Here is a 25,000-nt window from a genome sequence, read left to right as displayed (position 1 = left end):
TTCTGTCAGTTTTTAGCAAAAACAAGACTTACAAATGGCTGTCAAAAGCAAAATATTAGATCCTGACTGAAACTGACATGCTAGAGCAAAACGGCTGCTATTTTTGTAAACATCATCACAAAACAAGCAAGATACAGGTTCGTAGTTACTGACATTGTACATTTTTTATGCTTTTATTATAAACAAAGTACACTTCTAACATTACATTTTATATTGTGTTGAAGTCAGAATTACTAGCCTCCTGTGATTGTTTCTTTTCTTTTTTAAATATTTCCCAAACAATGTTTAACAGAGCCAGAATTTTTTAGGGTACTTTCTTAAGTCTTATGTGTATTATTTCAGCAAGAATAAAACCCTTTTAGGGCCAATATCATTAGCCCCTCTAAGCAATATATTTTTTTGATAGTCTACAGAACAAATCACTGTTATGCACTCACAAGCCACTTTATTAGGTACACCTGTTCAACTGCTTGTTAACGCAAATTTCTGATCAGTCAATCCCATGACAGAAACTCAATGCATTTAAGTAGACAATCTTAATGGGGAAGAAAGGGATTTTCAGTGACTTTGAATGTAGCATGGTTGTTGCTAGATAGACTGGTCTGAGTATTTCAGAAACTGTTGATCTACTGGGATTTTCACGCACAACCATTCATAGGGTTTATGAGAATGGTCCGAAAAAGAGAAAATATCTAGTGAGTGGCAGTTCTGTGAGCGCAAATGCATTGTTGATGCCGGAGGTCAGAGGAGAATGGCCAGACTGGTTGGAGCTGATAGAAAGGCAACAGTAACTCAAATAGCCACTCGTTACAACCAAGTTATGCAGAAGAACATCTCTGAATGCACAACAAGATCAACCTTGAGGCGGATAGGCTACAGCAGCAGAAAGACCACATCTGGTGTAACTCCTGTCAGCTAAGAGCAGGAAACTGAGGCTACAATTCACACAGGCTCACCAAAATTGGACAAAAGAAAAACGTCACCGATTTCTGCTGTGAAATTTAGATGGTAGGGTCAGAATTTGGCATCAACAACATGAAAGCATGGATCCATCCTGCCTTGTATCAACAGTGGCACACTTTTTTGGCACACTTTGGGCCCAGTATCAATCAAGCATTGTATCAACTCCACAGCATGACCTGAGTATTGTTGCTGACCATGTCCATCCCTTTTAGGACTACAGTGTACTCATCTTCTGATGGCTACTTCCAGCAAGATAACGCGCCATGTCATAAAGCTCGAATCATCTCAGACTGGTTTCTTTAACATGACAATGAGCTCACTGTACTCAAATGGCCTCCACAGTCGCCAGAGCTCAATCCAATAGAGCACCTTTGGGATGTGGTGGAATGGGAGATTCACATTATGTATGAGCAGCCGACAAATCTTCAGCAACTGCGTGATGCTATCAAGTCAATCTGGACCAAAATCTCTGAGAAATATTTCCAGTACTTTGTTAAATCTATGTCACGAAGGATTAAGGCAGTTCTGAAGGCAAAAGGGAGTCCAAACTGGTACTAGTAAGGTGTACCTAATAAAGTGGCCGGTGAGTGTACAATGATTTGCCAAATCGACCTTGCCTAATTAACCTAGTTTAGCCTTTAAATGTCACTTTAAGCTGTATAGAGGTGTCTTGAAAAATATCTAGTCAAGTATTATTTACTGAAAAAAATGTCTCTGTTAAACAGAAATTGGGGAAAATATACAGAAGAGTTAATAATTCAGGGGGACTAATAATTCTGACTTCAACTGTATATGATCTGTCCACACGGGTGGCCTTGTGTTCCCAAGAAAGTCATTGTGCAGAGAAATCACGTCCTGCCTCTGGAATTGCCGGTGTTTGGTGTGTTTTGTGTGCAGGTGGAATATTGGCTTTTATAGGTGTGTTTGTGATTCATTGTCGAGGCCATGTTTGGCACTGTCGTAAATTTGAAACAGACACGCACCAAAGGAACGTAAAGGGGCCACACACACACTAACACTTGCACACAGGCACACACACAAACACAGATGCAAGAACACACACGCACACGCCAACATCCACATACTTACAGATGCATGCACGTACACCTACACACAAACACACCTCACACCCCCACACACACTTACACACAAACACACAAGCAAACACTCACTCTCGCTCACAAACACACACATACATACATACACACGCATAAAGACAAACAGGCACAAACATACACACATTCACAAATACACATGCCCACACACACACACACGACACACGAACAAGAATACACACACAATCTCACATATGCACACACACACAAATGCACACACACAAGCAAACACCCAATTGCATAGGCACACACACACACACACGCACGAACGCACACACACAAGCAAACACCCACTCGCATAGGCACACACACACGCACAGGCACACACAAAGCAAACACTCACACAAATACACACACAATTTCACATACAAGTGCACACACACACACACACACACGCATGCATGCATGCACGCACGCACTCACACACACACACACAAAAGCAAACACCCACTCCCACACGCACACACATACATGCACATGCACACATACACACAAACAGAAATGCACACACACAAGCAAATACTTACTAACATAAACGCACACACACACACACACACACACAAACAAACACACACACACACACACATGCACACACAAAGCAAACACTCACACAAACACGAATACAAACACAATCTCACATACGCGCGCAAACACACACTCACACACGCACGCACACGCACACATGCACACGAATGCACACTTGCACACACACACACACAAACAAGCAAAAGTGCACACACACAGGCAAACACTAACTCTCGCACACAAACACATATACATACACATGCACACACAAGCACAAAGACACACAGGCACAAACATGCACACATTCACAAACACACATGCATGCACACAAACACACACACATACAGACGCACACACACACACACACACACACACACACACACACACACACACACACACACACACACACACACACAGGCGTTCACACGTACACAGGCGCACGCACATGCTGAGATCTCGCTGCATCTATAAATCAACAGCCGTCTGAAGAAGACAAAGAAAGGAGAGAGTGACAGATTTCAGCGGAGAGCGAAACGGAGAAAACACAGAATGAGTGATTCACGCTGGGACTCAAATTGCACTTTTTTTCTAAATGTCAAAATGGCATCCATAATTTAAAGCTGGAGTTTGCACTGTTATTTGAACAATCCAGAAATATGAGCGCAGTCCCACACCGATCATCATTTACATACAACAGTATTCCTGTCTATTGTGTAAAAACACAAAGCTTATTTATAAACTAATTTCGAGTGGATCACGTGCTGCTTATGATTGTTTGCAGCCGGCCCTGCATTATTCAATTCATGATTGACCAATCAGACGATTCCTAAGCCACTATAAATACCCTATTGTCCATATAACCGCCATCTTCATTTTGAAGAATCCCTTCTTACACCCCTACTCCTCCTCCTTTACTAGATGGGTGATACGGTGGCCCAGTGGTCAGCACTGTTGCCTCACAGCAAGAACGTCACTTGTTATAGTCCTTACCAAGCCAGCCGACGTTTCTATGCGGAGTTTACACGTTCTCCCCGTTCTCACGAGGGTTTCCCCCGGCTTCCCCGGTTTCCTACCACCATCCAAAAACATGCAACTTAAATTAATTGACTAATCCAAATGGGCACCATCGACTTGCTCCTAGTAAGTAGTTATCTTTTAGAGCAACTACTATCTGTTCATTAGTTACTACAGCAGGGGAGTTCTCTATCTACCTGAGCTCAAACTCCCCTCTTGCCTTGCAAACGAGGGGAGCCCCAGGCTCGAGGATCTAATGAGCTCAGGGCTCTCTCCTAGGACAGCATGCCAAACAAGCTTTATAGTCAATCATCAGCTAAGTGGGAACTCTTAAACTTTCTTTTAGGTTATATATCATGAGTGAAAGAGCCCAGTTTTTGTTTCTACACTTTATTTCATTTACAAAAGTGATATCATATATTTAGAAAACCTATTAAATGCATGTAAAGTGTCTATTCAAGTTTGAAATAAAGTTTTCTAAATTAAAATATTTAAATTTGGTTGAAATAATGGTCCATCTGTATTAAATATAACAGCTATATTTATGTAAAATTCCTTCATTAATTAATTTTCCTTCGGATTTCAGGTCACAACGCTGGAATGAACCACCAATTATTTGTTTTACGCAGCGGATGCCCTTCCAGCCGCAACCAAGTACTGTAAAACATCCTTAGACTCTTACATTCACACATACACTACGGCCATTTTAGTTTATTCAATTCACCTATAGCGCTTAAGTTTGGACTGTGGGGAAACCAGAGCACCCAGAAAAAGCCCATGCCAACACGGGAAGAATATGCAAACTCCACACAGAAATGTGGACTAGTTTGACCAGCCTAGCCAGCCTGGGAGCCCAGCCAAAACCAGCTGTCTAGCTTAAACCGGCTGGTCAAGGTGGTTTTAGCTGGTCATTTCCCAGCCTGACCAGCTAAGACCAGGCTGGAAATAAATGGTTGGAAACCAGCTTGGAAGTGGGCAAACCCCCTCTAAAACCAGGCTGCTTGTTCAGCTAAAACCAGCCAACCAGCTTAGTCTGGCTTAAGCCGTTTTTTTCAGTAGAGTAGTTAGAGATCTGCATAACACTCTTTTTTAAAATCAGATGTGAAACTATTTAGTTAGCTAGTTAGGTGTCTAGTTTGTTAGCTAGTAAGTTAGCTAGTTTGATAGCCAGTTAATGAGTTAGTTAGTTAGCTAGTAAGAAATAATTATCTGTATAACACTCTTTTTCAAATCCGATCTAAAAACTATTTATATAGTCAGCTAGTTAGTAAGCTAGTTAGTTAGATAGTTAGTGAGTTAGCTAGTAAGAAATACAGATCTGCATAACACTTTCAAATAAGATTTCAAATCAGTTATTTATTTATTTAATTAGCTATTTATTAAGTTAGCTAGTTAGTTAGCTAGTTAGCTAAGGAGTTAGTTAGCTAGCTAGATAGTGTTGTAAAAAATAAATGACTGAAAAGAAGAGAGAACCCAGTCCAGGAGACTCGAAACAAGCAGAATTCCTTTATTGAGACGTGTTGGTTAATCTGCAGTCATACAGCGTCTTTAAGATGTCCAATGTGTCTGCAAGAGCCTACTAGAGGTCCGCAGTCTGCAAGTTCTTTCACGAGTCTCTCCCAAGTCTCACACAAGTCTGAATTAGTCTGAATTAAGACAAAGATTTCATGGCTATATTGTGTTCTTAGGAGGAGGGGATATGGCTAAACAAAGCATGCAAATTAAGGGTTGTGGTCGGCAGGGTAAACTGCTTCTCAGGTCTGATCTCATCATGTTCTGGAGACAGAAACTGCCTGACCATTTGATCGAAAAGAGAAAACAATAGACACCCCATGCTGTGAAACTGACAATTTGCATTACATTGGCTTAGCCTGTAATCAGAAAGACAAAGGTTAAATGTCCCTCCTAGCTGGGATGTTAATGAAATTATATAATTAAAAACCAAAGAATATAAATTTTTAGTTATACGTAGATTATTGTTCATTTGGAATTAGTTGATAGAAATTTATATTTCCACAATAGTAAGAAATAAAGACCTGCATAACACTCAAACCAGATCTGAAACTATTTATTTAATTAGCTAAATATAAGGTTAGCTAGTTAGTTAGCTTGTTAGCTAGGGAGTTAGCTAACTAGATAATAAAAAAATAAAAATCTACATAACACAGTTTTTCAAATCAAATCTGAAACTATTATTTAGTCAGCTAGTTAATATGTTAGCAAGTCAGTAAGTTAGTTGGATAGCTAGTTAGTTAGGTACATAGCTAGTTAGCTAGTCAGTAAGTTTCAAAGTTAGATAGCTACTTAATTAGTTAGCTAGTTATTTAATTGTTAGTTAATTTGCTAGTAGTTAGTTTGAAGCTTATTTAATTTGCCTTTAAGTTAGTTTGTAGCTTGTTGTAACGCAAGCAACAGATCAAGCATGTGTCCCGGTATTTAGTTCTGTGAAAACAAAATAAAATATATATAAAGTCGTCTTCAGAAACACATTTCTGTGGGTTTGTAGAGTATGAAAAGTTATGACATCGAGAAACAGCGAGTAAACAGACTCTCTCGCAGCTTGGAGAGCGTAACATTCGAGTCGGAGAACTAAACACAAACATTTCCATCATTATTAGATGGTGGCTTCAGTCGAGCACATCCACGTCTTTCATTTCATTCACTTACATCAGGTAAAGCAGACTGGGGTTCCAGCCGTTCCACTGATGCATTATTTAGCAGCCCTAAACTCAATTTTATTCAGTCGTCACAGTCTGTTTGGACGGATGAATGGTCGTGTGGACGGACGAAGGGTCAACAGTGACAGCTAACAGCATTCAACCTGCTACAATATTGCTTGTTTTCAGCTTTAAATGGCTGTGAAATCTCCTCCTTCCTCTCTTCTGCTTGTCTCAGCAGTAATTTGCGTCTCTCTGAATCTCGTCTGCAGGTTCTACACATTTTCATCTCCTCGTTTCTTCCTCCTACTCAGTCTCTCTCTCTCTCTTTCTTTCTAAAGGCGAGACACTGCAGGAAAAACACAGCTTTTTCATGCACATTGCAATTTTGAGATTTTGGCCTTTTGAAAAAGTGTTTTTTTCAGTCTAATGTCAAGAAAAAACATACAAAATATGCTTTTAAAGTGTTTCTTTTAATGCACTCATCAATTTGTGTCTGTAGAGTTCTATCATAATACATATTTATAAAGGTCTTTTTCTCATAAAGAGGTTATTTCTCCATAAAACCCATAAATCTTCACTTTAGCTCTTAGTAAACAAACTTTATTTCTATATTCTGTAGGTTTTTACAGAAGGATGTGCCTATATTTACTTGTTATTTCACAACAAATTGGGAAAAATATTTTCTGAATTGTAAAGTAAATGATAAAACACAAAACAAGAACCTTCCCTCAACTAATGATTAGATTTTTGTGCTTTAAAATGCACAAATTGCCACATATTTAATGAAACCTTGACATGTTTGCATATTTATCCATAACATTTTAAAATCTTGTCATCTAAAAAAAGTGTGCAGTTCTTAATAGCACCTTCTACAAAGTGATACCAGTAAATATCCGAAAAATTACCGGAACGACTTTAACGGTAAAGTCAAAAAAAGCGCTGTTCACACAGGTATGGATGTTTCAGAATTTTTCCATTCACACATATATTCCAAAATACCAGTAAATTCTGATATTATTAACCAAAAATGAGCTCTAAACAGCTGCGCTTGTACATTTACATTTACATTTAGCAGACACTTTTATCCAAAGCGACTTACAAATGAGGACAAGGAAGCAATTTACACAACTATAAGAGCAACAATGAATAAGTGCTATAGGCAAGTTTCAGGTCTGTAAAGTCTAAGAAGGGAAGTATTAGTAGTATTAGTAAATTTCTTTTTTTTTTCTTTTTTTTTTTGTACAGTTAGTGTGATATTCAGAGAGGCAATTGCAGATTAGGAAGTGAAGTGGAGACTAAATAGTTGAGTTTTTAGTCGTTTCTTGAAAATAGTGAGTGACTCTGCTGTTCTGATGCAGTTAGGGAGTTCATTCCACCAACTGGGCAGATTGAGCGTGAGCGTGAGCGAAAGTGATTTCTTCCCTCTTTGGGATGGAACCACGAGGCGACGTTCATTCACAGAACGCAAGTTTCTGGAGGGCACATAGATCTGCAGAAGTGAGAGCAGATAAGAAGGAGCAAAGCCAGAAGTCACTTTGTAGGCAAACATCACAGCTTTGAATTTGATGCGAGCAGCAACTGGCAGCCAGTGCAAACGGACTAGCAGCGGAGTGACATGTGCTCGTTTAGGTTCATTGAAGACAACTCGTGCTGCTGCATTCTGGAGCAGTTGAAGAGGCTTGATAGAGTTAGCTGGAAGCCCAGCTAGTAGAAAGTTGCAGTAATCCAGTTTGGAGAGAACAAGAGCTTGAACAAGGAGTTGAGCTGCATGTTCAGATAAGAAGGGTCGGATCTTTCTGATGTTATAGAGTGCGAATCTGCACGATCGAGCAGTTCTAGAAATGTGGTCAGAGAAGTTTAGTTGGTCATCAATCGTTACTCCAAGGCATTTGTATTTGTAAACATAGAAGGGGTCGGGCTTTTGTTGATGATGTCGCTTTTATATAAACCATTCATGCAGCTGTTTTGTCCCGGAGACTTCCAAAGGCTGATGGCGAACCGCTGCTAAATGTTTACACATTTGACTATATTACAAATTCTGTGGAAGGCTAATAATTCAGGGGGACTAATAATTCTGACCTCAACTGTATATAGCAATGTTGATGATTCTCCTTGCCCAGTTCTTTTTAAAATCCACCCCCCCACTGCTTTCACCAGCATTGTTTCAGTTCAGCAGATAGTGAATAACAAACTTGCACTCCGAATGGGTCTTTGTGTCGAATGGCCCCTATTGTTTTTATATTGGCATTACCTCTCTAAATTAATTAACTTGCATGAAGGAAATCATACCTCAGGGCTTTTTACTGGGGCACAGCTGATTTTTACTGTGTTTTTTTATTTTATTTTTATAAATATATATATTTTTAATTTGTGTCCCTATGCTGCCTCCAGCAAGATACTCCCCTGGGGTGCATTTCCCAAACAACGACGTAACTCGCAGCTGAACTATCATAGTACGATGCATGGTTTGGGAAAAGAACGATGTAGTGACGAGTGTTTCCCAAAACCTGTAGTTTCTCTGTCGCAGATCCATCGCTTGAACCATGTTAGTTATAACATAAAACGCCCATAATGAGTCTCTAAACTGGGCGGAGTAACTACTTCTTTAGAGAAAAACCCCATAATTTCTTTGTGCAAATTATATTGTTTTACACCCACACACATTTAAAATAAAATCCAATATTGCACTCCAAAACATCCAAAACATGCACTCGCTTTCCATACTAAATAAAAATAAATATATGTAAATGGCACATAGTGTAACGACGGGGTGGAGTGACAGATACAACTTGAGGTAAGATCCAATATGCAGGTTTATTCAGCGTCAGGCAAGCAGTGGTCAAATCAGGTACAAACGGGTATATACAGGCAAATCCAGATTCGTCGTCAGTATAACAGGCAATAGGTCTAAAGGCAGGCGGCTAAACAGGATAACAAGGAATACCAGGCTAGGGTTTACACACGGAGAAACAAGACAGGGAGAAACGCGTTGTAATGTCACTGGTACAGCAAACAAGACTCGGTAAACTGGATGGGTTCATGAGTGGCTTATGTATGGAATGCTATCAGTCTATGACAAGTTTCAGGTGGTGAATGTAATCAAGCAGATGAGTGAGCATGGGTGCGTGACTGGACGAAGTGCATGTATGAAAATGTAGTCCTGGGATTTGCGGAAGTGTAGTCCTGGTATAGTAGAAACCAGCGATCTCCGGAGAATGATCGCTGGTTCTCGTAACACATAGGGCCTATATGTTTGCTTTAATAATATTTTTAAGACGTTGAACATTACATCTTCTATTCTAAAACATATCACTTACAAAAGCAAACACGTATTCTAATATCATATAAATCATACAAATAAATAAATAAATAAATAAATAATGAGGCGATTTATTATAAAATGAAATGTAATATTTATTATTTATTATAAATTCAAAAATCATACTATAATAATATTATTAATGATGATAATGGTGATTATTATTATTATTAAGTAGGATATTGTTTATTTGATTTAAGTCTACTTTGACACATGTAAACCACTGCAGAAAGTTCAGCAGGCCCATGTCATATACAGTACAGATACTTAATAAATAACCCACAATAAATAAAAAGAATTAACATATGCTTTTTTGTTTTCACAAGCTTTGGAGACGTAACATAAATTCCACTTTTAAATAATAGGTCACCTATAGCTTTCGCCATGAGGCTGTGTTCAAAATGACATCAATGTTTTCAAAGTGCACTGCGAACGAAGCACAATTATAAACATGACGATTGCTAAAACTAAACTGTAAAAATAGTTTGAAAGCAAATTACACCTAGGAGAGATGACCTTATGCTTTTTTTCTAACTTTGAATGTTAGAATTTCCTAAATGAATAGGGCATAGGGGGGATAAGTGGGAATCGAACACAGCCAGAAACTATGTTTCGAACTACAGCTCTAGAGCTGTTGCGAGAGCTCAAGTTTGCGACGCAGTTTGCAAATGTTCGTTGGAGCGATGGATTTGGGAAACGGCAATTGAACAAACTATGTTTGTATAGACAGAACTTGCGACCTTATTTGGCTAACGATGGTTTTGGGAAAGGCATCCCTGGGCGATCGCCCATATTGCCCATGCCTAAATCCACCACTGCTACAGCCAATTTAGTTAACCCAATTCACCTATAGCGCATGTCTTTAGGAAAACAGAACACCCCAGACGAAATCCACGCCAACCAGGGAGAACATGCAAACTCCACACAAAAATGCCAATTGACCCAGGCGAGAATCGAACCAGCGTCCTTCTTGCTGTGAGGCGACAGTGCTAACCACAGAGGAACCTTTAATGTAATACATCAACTGGTGAAATACAGTATGATATGGACTATTAGTAATTATTTTCCCACCCTGCTAACCTGCAATGCCTTGCAACAGCCTCCTCTCCTGTTCTCTAGTTATTTTTCCATGTCTTTTTGTCTGTTTTCTCAGATTCGCACTCTTTCATTCGTCCCCCTGCGACTCTTTTCTCTCTCCCTCAGTTCTGTATTCTTCCTCATGATGAAAGACACTAAGAATAGCTCTGCTGCGGCTCTTATAATCACTCCGCATCTTCTCCAGCGTGTAAACAGGCTGTTTTCAACTGTTCCTGGAACAGCGGTGCGGGCGTACAGATCCGCTTTCGACTGCAATCTGCTCTATGATGGAGATCTTTCCGATTATCCTCTCTATAATGGATCATTTGGAATAATAGACGTCTGCTAGGGGTTTTATCAAAAGCATCATTCATTATTTCTGCCGCAGAATGGCCCGAAGAGCAGTAATAAGTCACATATTTAAAGTACTTCACTAGTGATGTTACTTTTTATCTGTAATGCATTGACAGAATCAGGCCAGAGATGTACTGAGAAAGCATTTGCTATGCAAGCACCATCACTGTCTATCTCTTTTTGTTTTATCTAGTTTGAGTAAAGAGAAGCTGGAAAACACCTATGCAGTGATTTACTGATAGCGGACCTTCAGCACACCACCGAAAACAACATTTTCATTAATATTTAACTCCTGCTGTACAGCATTAACAAAACATATTTAATAAACCATATCTTTTATATTAACCCATTTAAAGTTGCAATTAAATTTTGTGCTAAAAAGGGTTTTAGTTTAGAGTAATTATTATTATTATAATTATGTTTTATTATTATTATTGTAGTAGTAATAAAACTAACAACAAGTATTATTATTATTATTATTATTATTATTATTATTATTATTATTATTATTATTATTATTATTAGCAGTAGTAGTAGTAGTAGTAATAGTAGAACAGTATTGATTTTATTACTTTTATCACCATAAGAATGATAAATATGATAATGATAATAATATGTTAACAATAAAACATTTATAAAATATAACAATAATAACAGGTGTTATTTTTATCATTCTTACTATTGTCTTCTACAATAAGTTTCTATAAAACAATGGTCATTTATGCAATGGTTAAATTATTAAAATCAACACAAGAAAACTTTATTAATAGTAACTATAATATTATTATTAATACTTATACTTCTACTACTACTACAACAACTACTACTACTAATAATAATAATAATATTAAACATCAAGTAAAAGTTAGCTTTATTGTCAATTCAACCACATGTACAGGACATACAGAGAATCAAAATTGCGTTACTCTCAGACCCTAGGTGCATAACTTAGAGGAATTATATAAATTATATTATTATAAGGGAAATTATATATACATAAGAATAATAGTATTAAAAAATAATAGTAACAATAACTGTTTTTGTTATTACAACAACAACAATATTAATTATTATTATTATTAGAACAGTATTGATTTTAATACTTTTATCACTATAAGAATTACAAATATGCTATAAAAGTCATGAAAATAATTTTATGCTAACAAAACTAAACTAAATTAACTAAAACATTTATAAAAAATATATAATAATAAAAAGTGTTATTTTTATCTTTCTTATTATTGTTATCAATATAATCATTTTCTATTTAACAGTGGCAATAGTTAAATTATTAGAATCAACAGTCTTGTTGTCAAGTCTAACAACAACAACAACAACAACAACAACAACATACTTTCATAATATTAATAATAATAATAATAATATTAATAACAATAATATATTTTATTATTACAACAACATTAATAATATTAATAACAATAATATATTTTATTATTACAACAACATTAATAATATTAATAATAATAATAGCAACAACAACATTAATAGATGTTATTATTACACCAACATTAATAATAATACTAATAACAACAACAATAATAATAATATTAATAATAATAATAGCAACAACAACATTAATAGCTGTTATTATTACACCAACATTAATAATAATACTAATAACAACAACAATAATAATAATATTAATAATAATAATAGCAACAACAACATTAATAGCTGTTATTATGACAACAACATTATTATTATTATTATTATTATTATTAATAATAATAATAATAATAATAATAATAATAATAATAATAATAATAATACTGTTATTATTACAAAAACATTAATAATAATAATAATAATAATAAATATAACAACAACAACAACGTTATATATTTTCATAATAATAATAATAATAATAATAATTTGAAAAATGACAATAATATTAATAATATTAATAAAATATTATTATTAATAATAATACTTATAATAATAATAATAATAATAATTATTATTATTATTATTACTATTATTATTATTATTATAGTAATATTAATATTATTTTAATTATTAGAACAGTATTGATTTTAATACTTTTGTCACCATAAGAATGACAAATATGCAACAAATCATTATAATAATAATTGGTTAACAATAAAACATTTATAAAAATATATAATAAGGGTTATTTTTACTTATTGTTATCACTAACGCATTTTCATTATAACAGTGGCTATTTTTTAATAGTGGTTATAATAACAATAATATATAACAGTGGTTATAATAATAATAATGATAATATATAACAACAACAATAATAATATATATATTCAGCAACACTTATAAATGAAATAAATATTTAAGAATAAAAAGTATACTATTATTTATTTAAATATTATAATATTTATTAATATTATTAATGTTGTTGTTGTTATTACTATTATCATTATTATTATTTAAATCCTCACTTTTTTATTGTCCTCCTCTTTTGTTCTTTTATTTGTTACCTCGATTTAGTATTGAAACCAGAAGCTGCTATTAAAGATCGATCGAACCCCAGGATGCGCTGAATGCTTTAGTATCTGTGTATAAACGCCTAAGCTACAAACAGATCTACAAAAGAAATGATGTATACAAACAAGCACAGGAATCTTTCAGAACCATGTGTAAACCATCACCGGAGAATTCACATATCTCAGCGCACACACACATCGGTCTATGCAAAGCATGGAAACTACAATACAACTTTAAATGCCCCAGCTGAAGTGTTAAGCTGTTGAGGGAGCGAACAAAACAAGATGCATATCTAGGGAGCGTGTGCAAACTTTAGTCTAGTGAAGGAAGATGTTTTGTTTTGCAGTCACCTTCACAAAACGCTTCAGTGCATCATTGACAAACCCTCATAACATCTGCCAGCAACCACGCTGATTACACACACACACACGTTCAGGAAAAACACACACCCCGGTGCTGTTTTCAGAGAAATGTGTCAATAAATAAACATTTCTTTGCAGTGCAGAACACACTGACTCAAACATGCCATTAATTAAACAAACGCTCAAGTAACAAGGCCTGAATGTACAAATCTGTGATTCGTGTTCTTGCTTTTGATGGCCATGGATATGCAAAAAAAGTCAACAACGACAAACTAGACAACATGAAGGAAGGATCAAATGATAGAACTGAAAAGCAGGGTTTCGGCAGATTTCATCAAGTCAAATTTAAGACTTTAAGACTATTTTAAGACCATTAAGAATTACATTTTAGGCTTATGGAGGTTTAAACAGGACTTTTTTTTTCTAATGGCCTGGTATTATGATGAATCACATGATTGTTTTTCAGTTTTCTTTCCCTGATAAGGAAATTTAATGGGGAATTTGTTGTAAAAATATCTAGCAGTTGTTCTGAATTGTATCTCTTTGCCATAAAAAATTTAAATATAAGTGGATGATTGGATGGACGTCAACCCGATTGAGTAGCTTTAGTACAAAGCAAAATTAAGACCAGTTTAGAATGATTTAAACTGGGACTGTGCGACTAATCAAAATGGAATCACAATCGCGATTTGAAACATTGCGATTAGCTAATCGCACGAGTTTGCAATATGAAAATATACTACTTCCCCCACCCAGAGCAAATGTGAATGTGACAGTCTTACTAGCCAATTGAGTGAGCATACTTTTGTCAGAATTGCTCAACCGAACTATGCGGAAAATCCACAATAAAAAACAAACAAACAGGATAGCATGAACGAGTGGGATGATGGCGTCTGCTGCTTCAGAAGCATTAATAGACAAATTAATATCAAATAAAAACAGCATGTTGGTAATATTGTAATTTCTTGGTTTCAAAGACACAGACACCAAACAAAACCAGGTCATTTGTAAGAGCAGTCGTAGCATAAGGACATATTCAACAACCAGCACCTAAAAAAGCACACAGGCGGCTTTATGAGGAGCAACTTGCTAAAAAGTCAACTAAAAGTATAGCTAGTGACAATCAATCTAGTAGCAAGCAAAGTACAACTCCAGAGTTGTTTGCTAATATAAGTTGTTATCTTTTCAGTTCATTTTTAGTATTTTAGCAGTAAGAAGCTGATATAGATTATTGAGCTGACGCTTGAAGGATCGACAAAATGACAAAACAAACAATAGACAGAACAAACAAATGAAAAAAAGACAAACAAGTGATCAATTCAAAGAACAAGCAAACATTCAAATGAAAGATGGAATGAACAACAAATAGAATGAACAAACAATAGTTGAGAAAATGACGAAACAAATAAAAGATGGATGGATAGAAAGAAAAAAACTAATTGTGGACAGAATGAACAAAGGATTTATAAAATGACCAACTAAACAATAGATAGAACAAAGAAATGATAAAATGACACAACAAATAAACATGTGATCAATTGAGAGAACAAACAAATGCTAGAATGAATGATGAAATGAACAACAGATAGAATAAACAAACAAAAGTTGAGAAAAGGACCAAACAATCAATAGACGAATATGAACAAACTAATTGTGGACAGAATGAACAAAGGATTGACAAAATGACAAAACAAATGATAGACAAAACAAACAAATTATAAAAAGACAAAACATATGAATGAATGACCAATTAAGAGAACAAACTAATGTTAGATCAAAGACTAAACTAACTAACATAAATTAAAAAAAGACCAAACAAACAAACATAACGAAAGAACCAAACAAACAAACGAACATAACAAACCAACTAAACAAATGAATGAACATAACGAAACGACCAAACAAATAAACATAGCCAACCAAACAAACAAATGAACATAACGAAATGACCAAACAAACAAACGAACATAACAGAACAACCAACCAAACAAATTAACATAACGAAGCGACCAAACAAACGAACGTAACGAACCAACCAAACAAATGAATGAACATAACGAAACGACCAAACAAACGAACATAGCCAACCAAACAAATGAATGAACATAATGAAACGACCAAACAAACAAACGAACAGAACAGAACAACCAAACAAACAAACGAACATAACTAAGCGACCAAACAAACAAACAAACATAACCAAACAAACAAACAAAACGAATGAACATAACGAAACAACCAAACAAACAAACGAACATAACAAACCAACCAAACAAATGAATGAACATAACGAAACGACCAAACAAACGAACATAGCCAACCAAACAAACAAATGAACATAACAAAACGACCAAACAAATAAACGAACATAATGGAACAACCAAACAAACAAACGAACATAACGAAGTGACCAAACAAACGAACATAATGAACCAACCAAACAAACGAATGAACATAACAAAACGACCAAACAAACGAACATAACCAACCAAACAAACAAACGAATGAACCTAACGAAACAACCAAACCAACAAACGAACATAACTAAACAACCAAACTAACAACAGATAGAATAAGCAAACAAACAAACAAACAAACAAACTACACTCATACAGAACAAACAACTGAGACAGACAAACAGATGTAATTAAATAAACAAACGGTCATATAACAAGACCTTGAAAGTACAAATCTGTGTAACATTCTTCCTTTCAACATCCTATGACTACGCTTGGAAACAAAAACTATTAGAAAAATCAACATCTAACGCAGAAACGTCAATTTCAACTCAACAGAATAATAAATTGACCCTCGAGTTCACCTCTTTACAGCATCGCTCAATACTTCTCCACAAGTTTCCTCCTCACATCTACTATCTATTTAAACCTGAAACTGAATGATGTTTCCAGAGAGCGGTAATTCCATCTCTCTCTCCGCGCTCGGCATATTTGACTCGGCATCAATAATTCATGTAATCTATATACATAAACAGACAAACAAGTTTTCAAATAAAAGGCCAACAAATAGAGCTGCAGAGAGTGTGCCAGAGAGATGGTGATGTATAATGGTTTCTATTACAGGCACATTTAAACACTGAAAGGGCCTTTCTTATGATGCCAACAGGTGAGAGGAGAGAGCAGGCCTCTGTCTCTTTGATTAACATTTAGACAGCTTTTACTACAGTACACAAATACAACACTCAAATCAAACAGGAGAGAAAGAGAGAGAGAGAAATACAAAATTAATTGATTGATGGATGGATGGATGGATGGATGGATGGATGGATGGATGGACGGACGGACAAATAGAAGAACAGATAGACGGATGGACGGACGGTTGGATGGAATGATGGATGGATGGAATGATGGATGGAATGATAGATGGATAAAATGATGGATGGAATGATGGATGGATGAATGAGCAGATAAATAGATAAACTGATGTAATGAAGATTGGGATGGATAGATGGATGGATGGATGGATGGATGGATGGACAGATGGCATGACAGAATTATACAACAAAAGGCAGAATGGTAGATAGAACAATAGAATAAATCATACAATAATGAAATGAACAACATAGTGATAAAACAAACTTTAGAATATGGACGGACAGATAGATGGGATGGAGAGATATTTGGGACGGATGAATATATGTAATGAACAAAATTATGTATGGATGGATAAATGAAATGAAAGGTGGATTGATGGACAGACGGACGAATGGATGAACGGATGGATGGACGAAATGATGGGTGGGTGGAATGAATGAATGGATAAATAGAACTATGTTTGGATGAATGGAACTATGTTTGTATGGATGGAACAATGTATGGATGGATAGAATAATTAATGGAGGGATGGATGGGTGGAGGGAGGGAAAGATGATTGGGATGGATAGATGAATGGATGTAATGATGAATGGAATTATGTATGGATGGATAGAATGATAGGTAGATGAAATGATGGATTGATAGATGAATGAAATGATGGATTGATAGATGAATGAAATGATGGATTGATAGATGAATGAAATGATAGACGGATGAAATGAATGATTGATAGATTGATGAAATGATGGATTGGCAGATGGATGGAAAGAGACGGATGGACAGACGGGCAGATAGATAGATAGATAGATAGATAGATAGATAGATAGATAGATAGATAGATAGATAGATAGATAGATAGATGCATGGATAAATGGATAGATAGATGTAATGATACAAGGAATTATGTATGTATGTATGTATGGATGGATGGATGGATGGATGGATGGATGGATGGATGGATGGATGGATGGATGGATGGATGGATGGATGGATGGATGGATGGAAGGAAGGAAGGAAGGAAGGAAGGAAGGAAGGAAAGAAAGAAATTTAGAAAGAAATTTAGAAAGAAAGAAAAAAGAAAGAAAGAAAGAAAGAAAGAAAGAAAGAAAGAAAGAAAGAAATAGATAAAGAGTTTGTGTGTTAGAGCCATTTGTTGTATTCAGCAATGCCATTTTTAACTGGACTCTTTTCCAGAAGGATCTATAGATGGTGACCGGTGCTTCTCATTGATCTGTAAACAGCTCACAAAGATCGAACTTCTTCACACACAGAAACACACACACATTGAAACACACACACCCTTTCAAACAACAAACAGGCAAAAAATCTGCAGAAAATTGATGTGTTGTGAGTTCTCCAGAACGCACATTTTATGAAAACAGAGTTATTGCATCAAACCGCACAATGCTCTTTCTCTTTCACAATGATCTTTCTCTTCCCTTTCACCGTTGCCTTCCGTCTTTCTGACAGCTTGACCTTTTGTGACCTTTACAAAGTTTTTAATTAGGATCGGCGCCTCCTGCTGACATGCACTATGGGCAGTGCGGCTGGAGGGAAGGGCCCATGGCTATGAAATTAAACTGTCAATCAAAAGCAAAAACCGTAGCACCAGCCAATCAGCAGCAAGGATGTACAGTGCTTTCAGACGATGATGTCATAATGCAGAGAGCAGCGAAAGACCTTGAACTCATAAACCCAGATGCACATACATATTTAAAAGTGAGAGTGAATTTAAATAATCAACGAGCAGAATTAATGAGTGTGTGAATAAATAATTTGCTATATCTACACTGTAGATTTATGATATGCTTGTTTGAAAAACGAGCAAAGAAATTACCATGTTTTTCAGATAAGTTACAATGGTAAGGTAGATTAAAAACAAACCACAAAAGAACAGAATAACAAACAAACAAACGACAGGAAAACTGAACAAATAAATGTTATAAAATCAACATGATGGATGGATGGATGGATGGATGGATGGCCAGATAAATGGATAGATAGATAGATAGATAGATAGATAGATAGATAGATAGATAGATAGATAGATAGATAGATAGATAGATAGATAGATAGATAGATAGATAGATAGATAGATAGATAGATAGATAGATAGATAGATAGATAAATAGATAGATAGATCAACAGACAAATGAAAGACAGTGTGAACAAACAAATTAAAAATAGAAGGAACAAACAAACAAAAAACAGAAATAAAAATAAACAAATAAACAGTCCAAGACTAAGACAAACAAAAACAAATCAATAACAGAAGACAGAGCAAACAATAGATCTCAGGGAAGATAGAAAAAAACAAACAATAGAAAGGCAGAACAAACAAATGATAATAATGCAAAAATCAAACAAACAAATGTTAAAAGGGCAGAACAAATACATTTTGGAAATAAATGCAGAAAAAAACGAATTAAATAGAAAATAGAAAAACAAACAATAAAAAGAACAAACAATCAAAAACACAAAAATCAAACAAATGATAAAAGGGCAGCACAATTAAAAATTTTACATATATAGAACAAACAAACAAACAGAAAGAAATAGAAAAAAACTAACAAGAAAGGCAGAACAAACTAACTATAAAAGCGGAAAAAAAGTAAAAGGCGGAACAAAAAATTATTAAACCGATATAGAACAAACAAAGAACAGTGGACAGAACAAGCACATGATAGAAAGGGAGAAGTAAAACAAAACAAAAAATAAAAAAAGATAGTAAAAACAAACAAGATAAGCAGAACAAACAAATGATAATAATGCAAAAATCAAACAAACAAATGATAAAAGGGTAGAACAAATAAATAATTGAACAAATATAGAGCAAACAAACAACAGTAGAACAAACAAATGATAGAAAGAGAGAAATAAAACAAACAAATTAAAGAAGATAGAAAAAAAAACAAGAAAAGCAGAACAAACAAATGATAATAATGCAAAAATCAAACAAACAAATGATTAACGCAAAAATCAAACAAACAAATGATAAATGTGTAGAACAAATCTATAATTGAACAGATATAGAACAAACAAACAAACAAACAACAGAGGACAGAACAAACAAACACTAGAAAGGCAGAACAAACATGATAAAAATGCCAAATTCAAACAAACAAATGATAAAAAAGCAGAACAAATAAATAATTAAACAGATATAGAACAAACAATAGATAAAAAGGCAGAAATAAAACAAACAAATTAAAGAAAATTTAAAAACAAACATTAGAAAGACAGAACAAAAATAATTAAACAAATATAGAACAAAAAAAACAACAACAGAAGATAGAACAAACAAATGATAGAAAGGGAGAAATAAAACAAACAAATTAAAAATAGAAAAAACAAACAAGAAAGGCAGAACAAACAAATGATAAAAATGCAAAAATCAAACAAACAAATGATAAAAGGGTAAAACAAATAAATAATTGAAAAGATATAGAACAAACAAACAAACAGGACAGAACAAAGAAAAAACAATAAACAAACAAATGATAGAAGATAACAACAAACAAATAGAAAACAAACAATAATAAGGCAGAACAAAAATAATTAAACGCATATAGAAATAGAACAAACAAACAACAGAAGATCAAACAAGTGATAGAAAGGCAGAACAAACAAATGAACAATAGAATGAAGAACAAACAAACAAATGAACAATAGAATAAAGAACAAACAAACAAATGAACAATAGAAGGAAGAAGAAACAAAAGACTGAAAGAAAGGACAAATAAACAACTGAACATCGGATATAGAACAAACAACAAAAGAGAGAACAAACAAATATTAGAAAGTGGAATAAAAACAAACAAACAACAGAAATACAACAAACAAGAGACAGAGGATGATAGAAAAGCAGAACAAAAAACAAAGAATAGAAGAAATAACAAACAGATAACAGAAGAAGACAACAAACAAAGAAGACAAAACAAACAATCAAAAATAAACAAAAATCTATAAAAAGCAACATTTATTCAAGCAATAAAAAGAACAACGCATCGATCAAACAAAAACAAGGGAATGATACAACGACATTGCAAACAAACAAATGAAAGAATAAAACAAACAGAACGAACAAAAGAATGACAGATGGATGGACAGATCATATTTTTGGGCACCATCGATATTCAATTCAATTCAATTCAATTTTCCCTAGGCTTAGTCCTTTATTTATCAGGGGTCACCAGAGCAGAATGAACCACAATTTATTCTGGCATATGTTGTCAAATAAATGTCGAAATAAGATGTCGCTGCACATGTATGCAGCGGATGCCCTTTCAGCTGCAACCCAGCACTGACAAAAACCCATACACTCTCCCATTCGCACACACACTCATACACTACGGACAATTTCGTTTATTCAATTCACCTATAGCGCATGTCTTTGAACTGTGGGGGAAATCGGAAAACATGGAGAAAAGCCAACTCGGGGGTGAACGTTGATATCAACTCAACTAAATAAAAGAGACATTAATTTATTCCATCTGTCATGCAAACAGAGAGTGACTGGCGGACACTGACCGGTGCGCGGGTTGATGCTGAAGAAGTTCTGCGGGTTCCCACTGGAGATGCGGAAAGACAGACGGGGCTCTGCAGTCGTAGCGTCAGGGTCCTGCGCCTGGATCTGGATCACCGACTGATCCTTCGGGGAGTTTTCCAGGATTGTGGCGTGATACATCGGTTCAGACGTTAGGGGAGAGTTATCATTCACATCCTCAACCTGTCAAAACACACACAAACAAACAATATAAGTACTTAAAAATAGCTACGGAGCTACACATGCATTATTTTTATTACATATATTATTCATATTTAAATACACAATATGAAACAGGATCAGCATTTGGTATGATACTTATGAGAAAGGCAATTAATTATTAATTACAATGTACACCATGACAAGAGTATTACATTTCTAATTAGTTTGTCTGAAAAGTAGTTACTTGGTGAGCTATTTTATTACTTGGCTAAATACAAAAAATTACTATAAATCTCAATGCATAGAAACAAGCAGCAACATCCTGCTCTCCCGCATAAAGTAATTCAATTTAATTCAATTCACCTTTGTTTATATAGCTCTTTTACAATGTAGATTGTGTCAAAGCAGCTTCACATAAAAGGTCATAGTAAATTAGAACAGTGTAGTTCAGCTTTTAGTGTTTAAGTTCAGTTCAGTTTAGCTCAGTTCAGTGTGGTTGAATAATCAATACTGAGGGTCTAGACACTGGAGAGCAAATCCATCGATGCGCAGCTCTACAGATCCTAAACCATGCAAGCTAGTGGCGAAAGCGGAGAGGGAAAAAAAACTTCACCAACTGGCGAAAGTGAAGGAAAAAACCTTGAGAGAAACCAGACTCGGTTGGGCACGACCATTTTAATTTCTTCGCTGGCCAAACGTCTCGTGCAGAGCTGCAGTCTCAGCAGCGGAGGCTGGAAGCTTTGCCTTAGTGAAGACTCGTAAAGTAATGTAAATACGAAAGTAACTGTAATTGCAATTCATCGAAAGGCCACTAGGGCTGGCTCCAAAACAGAGGTCATTTCTATTGACTCCAATGTTAAAATGCCCATCAGACAAAAAGGTTTTTACAGCCTAGTACAAAAACGATTTTGGTGTATATCGCTAATATTACCCTGCATGATAACTGTGAGGGGATGACATTTCATTTATTGTATCATCATTTACATTAAGCCTCAAAATTTGACATAATTAAGGCCGTGGCTACTTGAGTGACAGCTACGCCTTTGCTACTTGCTGTCACGTTACCTCAGTTTGCAAGTAATTAGCAATTTCCTCATGTAGAAAAGCGTAATAAGAACTCAATGTATTACAGCACAGTGTTTAAAACACCAAACACAGTAAACACTTTATTGATATAGTACACAAACCCAGCACATGTGTTCAGAACACAAACAAATCACATTAAATGAAGTATTAAGTGTTTCTTCCAAAGTAAAACACATCTAAGCAAAATGCAAGCAAATAGAGCCCTACTGAAAAAGCAGCTTAAACCAGCCTAGGCTGGTTGATTGGTTTTAGCTGGTTGTCCAGGCTGGTTTTAGAGGGGTTTTGGCCATTTCCAGGCTGGTTTCCAGCCTTTTCCAGCCTGGTCTTAGATGGTCAGGCTGGGAGATGACCAGCAAAAACCAGCTTGACCAGCCTAGCCAGCCTGGAAGCCCTGCCAAAATCAGCTATGTCCAGCTTAAATCAGGCTGGTCAAGCTGGTTTTAGCTAGATTTAGCTGGTCATTTTTCAGCCTGACCAGCTAAGACCAGGCTGGAAATAGCTGGAAACCAGCTAAAACCAGCCAACCAGCCTAGGCTGGTTTAAGCTGGATTTTTCAGCAGGGAGGTCTGCATTCACGTGGCTGTTTCGCTTGACCCGGCCAGATTTCCAAATAAATCGCGGTAGCGATTGGTAACTCTTGTGTAATTTGAATGGAGTGGCTGTTCTAACAATATAGCACTCTCAAGTCCCGACGTTATTTCAGAATTGCATATCTGGGATTTCCTCATTCTTATTGAGCACCGGTACAGCCAGTGCTCATGACTGTTACACGATGAACGAAAGGACCAGTGCTTTCTACACATGCTTGCTTTTCACACAGTCTGTGCGTGCATCATCTGCATAACAGTCCTCAGAGCGGGTTTACCAACATGGGAGAGCAAAGTGATGATTGGCTGTCTTTCAGCTTGCATTAAAAAAGGTCAGTTTACTGTCAGGAAACCAACATCAGTCAAGTCTGATGTAGAGTATTTCTCATGCGTCATAGATGCAATTGGATAAAAAAAGGCCTTTGCGAGATACGATAATACCTCAAAGTTTTACCCTTTAGCAGTAACAAGACCTCAGGTTTAAAGCGGCACACATGTCTCATCACAAAGGGGCAAGCAAAACTGATATTTAGCCAACAATGCTTGCACATTACACATTTTTTTTGTTATCTCTCTCTATTAGTGGTATCCAATTTAAATGTAAGATTTTGAAAACCAGATCTAAATTTAGCAGGAACGGTCGTGTTGGGTGGAAAATGCATGTCTGGCAGCGGGTGAATATAGGAAGGGAGCTGTCGGTTGTGGAACAAAATCTTGCAGGAGCAGAATTTAAAAAATTGTTCCGCGCAGACCTCTACAAGCAGGCATATTTAGCTCCGCCTATGCCCCGCCTCTTTGCCCATTTTTGGTTACTACGGAGTGATGCATGCCCATGCCCACTTGTAGCTTCATTTGCACTCTTCAGAAATCCATAGGTAACGTCACAGACACTGTGCCCATATTTTTGGTTGATATTTTTAGTCTATAGGAACTTTCAGTTTTGTTTTTAAATAAAATAACGCTTACATTGTAAGCAATATATGTTTCAAAACACAAAAAGCTTCAAATTATTGACAAACTATTTAAAATTATTCTTATTGTTTCCAATACATTGAATTGTGTAAGCATGTGCAAATTTCAGACAAATATCAGACAAAATTCTCTAGTTTCCTATTATGCAAAATATCTGAAAATACATACATACAAATATATATATATATATATATATATATATATATATATATATATATATATATATATATATATATATATATATATATATATATATAACACACAGACACTCCGCATGTCTGAAATTATTTATATAAAGCTGTTTAATTTATGTAGTTTTCAAGATGAGCATATTATAAGTAACTGTAATTAAATTACCTACAGAAATCCCTTACTATAATTTTTCAGTGAACATGCAATTTAATAACAATAACTCATTATTTTGCAAATAATTACACTAACCACT

At 35.3% G+C, this 25,000-nt stretch overlaps 1 protein-coding gene across 7 annotated transcripts in view; it reads right to left on the bottom strand.

Annotated features, from left to right (window-relative positions):
• The window catches only part of fat3a (FAT atypical cadherin 3a), a 330,154-nt gene that overhangs the window by 142,630 nt on the left and 162,524 nt on the right, over window positions 1-25,000 (bottom strand). For all 7 annotated transcript variants that reach the window (XR_015508748.1, XM_087283200.1, XM_087283201.1 and 4 more), the window contains exon 5: window positions 21,733-21,931. Coding sequence is in view for 6 of the 7 variants with exons in the window: in XM_087283200.1 (XP_087139326.1) it covers window positions 21,733-21,931 (199 nt within the window). In the remaining variant the exon portion in view is untranslated. The remainder of the gene's footprint in view (window positions 1-21,732; window positions 21,932-25,000) is intronic.

This window comes from Danio rerio, chromosome 15 (assembly GCF_052040795.2).
Source record: "Danio rerio strain M-AB ecotype USA chromosome 15, GRCz13ab, whole genome shotgun sequence".
NCBI lineage: Eukaryota > Metazoa > Chordata > Actinopteri > Cypriniformes > Danionidae > Danio > Danio rerio.
The sequence above is the reverse complement of the archived record's forward strand: the minus strand, read 5'-3'. Positions and strand labels throughout refer to the sequence as shown.